The 3,659-nt window shown below is 59.4% G+C and overlaps 3 protein-coding genes across 3 annotated transcripts; all 3 read right to left on the reverse strand.

The window, feature by feature from the left end:
- Window positions 1–316: 316 nt before the first annotated feature.
- On the reverse strand, window positions 317–1,234 carry IUM83_16397 (uncharacterized protein; the record flags this gene model as incomplete). The annotated part of the gene is made up of 1 exon (XM_067941275.1): window positions 317–1,234. The coding sequence occupies one exon, from the start codon at window positions 1,232–1,234 to the stop codon at window positions 317–319; it is 918 nt and encodes a 305-aa protein (XP_067798417.1).
- A 156-nt stretch (window positions 1,235–1,390) lies between these two features.
- On the reverse strand, window positions 1,391–1,735 carry IUM83_16398 (uncharacterized protein; the record flags this gene model as incomplete). Its single annotated transcript, XM_067941276.1, has 1 exon — window positions 1,391–1,735. The coding sequence occupies one exon, from the start codon at window positions 1,733–1,735 to the stop codon at window positions 1,391–1,393; it is 345 nt and encodes a 114-aa protein (XP_067798414.1).
- A 485-nt stretch (window positions 1,736–2,220) lies between these two features.
- Window positions 2,221–2,787, reverse strand: IUM83_16399 (uncharacterized protein; the record flags this gene model as incomplete). The annotated part of the gene is made up of 1 exon (XM_067941277.1): window positions 2,221–2,787. The coding sequence occupies one exon, from the start codon at window positions 2,785–2,787 to the stop codon at window positions 2,221–2,223; it is 567 nt and encodes a 188-aa protein (XP_067798413.1).
- Window positions 2,788–3,659: the final 872 nt, after the last annotated feature.

The following is a 3,659-nucleotide window of genomic DNA, read 5'->3' on the forward strand; positions in this document are numbered from 1 at the left end:
CTGGATCCCCGGCCAGGGGTTTGGACTCGGCGAGTCCGCTGGTTTCACCCATGCCGATGGATGCGACTGGGAGCGCCGAGTGCGAGGATGGCGATGCTCGAGGCCAAGGATATGGTTACGCAGATGACTTGGCCTGGAAGCTAGTCTTCGATCGGATCGCGCTGCCCGTCTGGGATCAACCTGCGGCGGACAGCTTCCGGAACGTGGGCAATCCGCTCATCGTCCGAGGAACAGAGTCCCCATTGCGCGCCTGCCGGAGCGCGGGCATCCAGAAGCTCCATCTGCTTGGTGCCGGGCTTGGTGTGGTCTTGGCACATCAGGATCCAATAGCACACTTGCAGATGCCGGGCTCGTCCCAGACAGATGCAGGGACAATCTCGGCCATCTGCCGCTCCTTCGTGGCGACGCGCTTTTTGTGGCTCTCGTGATTCTTGATCCGTCTGGCACACACTCTTCGGATGTAGCTGGAACTGGAGTCCCGGTCCAGCACGATCCAGTGGAGTGCATGCCAGACTGCTTCTGCGTTGTCGACCATCAAGTCGATCCAGTCCTCGATGAACCTGGCTGCGCGGTCGCCCAGACTTGCCCGACGGTGGAAGTAGAACTCTGTACGGCGCAGGTTCATCATCTTCTCCCAGGGACGCGTTCCCAAGAGCTCCCGCAGCTCATCAGGCGTGCACCGTTCCTTCAGAATGTCCAAGTCGTCGCGGTTCGGAATGAAATCTGGGAACCTGGGTGTCTGCTGTGGAGTGTGCGCAGTGGGGTCGCCCGGCTTCATGCGAACTCCGAAGAATTGCGTTTGGACCGGCGTTTCGATAAGCCGGTCCTCGTCCGCCGTCAGGTTGTCTGAACCCTTTGCAGCGAGCTCCGTCGGAACCCAGGAATTGCGCCGCTTGGAGCTCTTGGATTTCGCCTTGGAGTTGATTTCAGAGCCAGATTTGGACTTCGACTTGACCTCTGCGTGGGACTCCGACTCGCTCCCCGACTGGACTTCGGACCATGCCTTCTTTGGCTTCTTCGACTTGGACTTCCTGGGTGTGCTTGGCTGCGCCGAGGATGAACTCAGACGCCAACGCTTGGAGGTTCGCTTGGCAATGCTTGGCGGACTATCGCTTCCAGAATCGTCATCCTCATCGTCATCCTCGTCGTCGACGCCGTCATCTGGATCCTGCTGTGGGTCGTAACCCTCGTCCTTGTCCTCGACCTCGACCTCTTCGTCTTCCACGAACTCCAAAATCTCCGGATCAGCTTCGTCTGGGTGGAGGCTTGGAAGCGAATCTCATTCTGGAAGGTGCCCTCCACTTTTGACCAGGGTTTCGAGAGATGTCGAGGTGACGGTCAAGTATCAATGCGGGATATACTTGGTCCACGGTATAGTATCCAGTCGATGCTAATACATCATCGACAGCAACATGAGGACGTGGTCGTACAGGTGGAAACTCGTGTGGAGACACTTGTCCTGCCCCACCGAGTCCAGCGCGTTCGGATACTCAAGGCCGGCCTTCATTAGGAGCTGGACGTCCGCGCGCAGTTTCTTCCAGACGACTGGGTAGTCAGCCAGGTGTGTCCGAGCTTGCACTGAAGTCAGCGGCATGAGAGACTCTTCCGGGCGACAGCTAGCATCCGAAGTCTCGATCCAGTCCGTCGGAAAGTCCTGGGCGACGTCCGGAGCTGCCTTCTTGCTAGGCTTGAACGACTTGAATGAAGACTTCTGCTTGCCCGAGCGAGTGCGCATGGATCCGGACGTCTTCGAAGACGAGTCTTGAGACAAGTCGATGGCTGAGCTTGGGGGGACGCTCTACTAGGTCTCTTCGTCGCCATCGTCTGCAGGAGGATCCATCCGGACGAATGGAGGAGCTTGAAATACGAGATTGTCGTTGGCCATGACAATGATAACCGTCTGCCATTCGCGAGGCCTTGTGTTCCAGACTCCAGGTGGTCCAGAAGGTCGCGAAGTCGGGGCCAGTTCATCATCACAGTCGTGTTGTCCTGAAGCAAATTCATCCCATGCGCTGTCCGGAGACGCGCCCTTGGACCCGGCGTTGCCCGAGTCGACCGTACCGCTACCAGCTCGGCCTTGAGATCCCGGACTTGATTGCGGAGACTCTTGACGTCCTTCACCCGCTCTTTCATCAGCAGGAGGAAGTCCGAGCGGGTCTGGGCCAAAGCCGTGGTCTTCTCGCTCTGGAGCTCCGCCACCTTCTCGATCCAGTAGCTGGTCTAGAACGACTGCTCGCGCTTGAGCCGAAGGACCTCGTCCTTAAGGTTCACGTTCGCCTTGGCGTCCTCATCATCGGCGAGGCAACGCTTGATCCGGTCGTATCTTGCGGTCATCTTCCGGAGGAGAGACACTGTCCCGAACGTCCGATAGGCCAACTGCTTGGCGTCGAACTGAGCCAAGACGCTGGCCAACTCGCGCTTGCCAGCGGAGCACTCCAAGTGGGACGTGAGCCCGGATTCCGTCAGCGGATTCTCGCGCGGAGTCACAATGTAGTCCACGATGACGTCGTCGTCCTCGAGGAAATCGTACAAGTGGACCAACTCGCTGGCTCCCAGACTCTCCGTTTGGACCAGGGCCTCCAAACCACCGAAGCAATCCTGCAGAAACGTCTTGCCGTCATTGTGCTTATCCGTCGCCGGGACGCCGACGACCCGCACCGTGAGGTCCGAAGGCTGCTCTGCCGGGATGGCGTATGCGCCGGGCTTGCGCGACACAAATCCCTGTCCACACGGGAGGTGGCCTTGCGCCTTGAGACTATCGGCTTGATCCAAGCCCAGCTCTCCCAAGCTATTGGAGACTCCGGCGCTCGGACCCTGCGGCTGGGTTGCCGGGGTCGACGAGTTGCCGCTGGGTGACGACGCCGAAGTTTGGCCCTGGACCCTGGAGTCCGGCGACCCCCCCCCCCTGTCGAGCCGGACGCTTGCTGCTCCGTCTCCTCTTCCTCCTCCTCTTCCTCTTCGCTCGCATCGCTGGAGCTGCGCCCGTCATTCGGGGAGGAGGACCCTGCGCCTATGCCGGGTTCGGAGGAGCCAGCCCCATCCGGGGCACTGCGTGTGGTGCGCGTTGAGGGGGAGGCGACCATGAGTTTCTTCACTCAATGGGAAATCTTGTTCTGGCTGCGTTTCGATGAAAGAAGTTTCCGATGGATGGTTTGGGACCCAACTGGCTGACGCGATGTGAGACAAAGAAAGGAAGCGACCTCCGCAAGCTGTGCAACCGTGCCGCCGTCCGGACCAGGACGGTGTTTGGACATCTTCGTGCACCTTGCTACGCGTGGACTCATTGCCACCTATCAGCTCGGAGGTAAATACCTCTATGAGAGCTTAGGATGAGAGGGACGGTTGACACGAAGCGGCTCCTCAGAAATTGTCCAAAAGCTAACCCTGCCTGCGATGGGTCCGGAAAACGACATGCGACACTGGCGATCGTCAACCGTGGCGGAGGGTAGGGGCACGCACAAGCACAAGCTGAGAGCCCACGCCGGTGGAGGTAAAGTGCGGAAGGATGCTGCCCGAGGACACTTGGAAGTGAAGCATACTGAACCTAAGTCATCTCCCGAATCCCAGTCTCCCGACTCCAGACGAAGAAACTCCGAACGCCAGGCTCCGGATGTCAACCTCCCGACGGAGCGACCACATGCGACCAGTCGCCTCCTGAT

Source organism: Phytophthora cinnamomi, assembly GCF_018691715.1.
Source record: "Phytophthora cinnamomi strain GKB4 chromosome Unknown Contig9, whole genome shotgun sequence".
Classification (NCBI taxonomy): Eukaryota; Oomycota; class Peronosporomycetes; order Peronosporales; family Peronosporaceae; genus Phytophthora; species Phytophthora cinnamomi.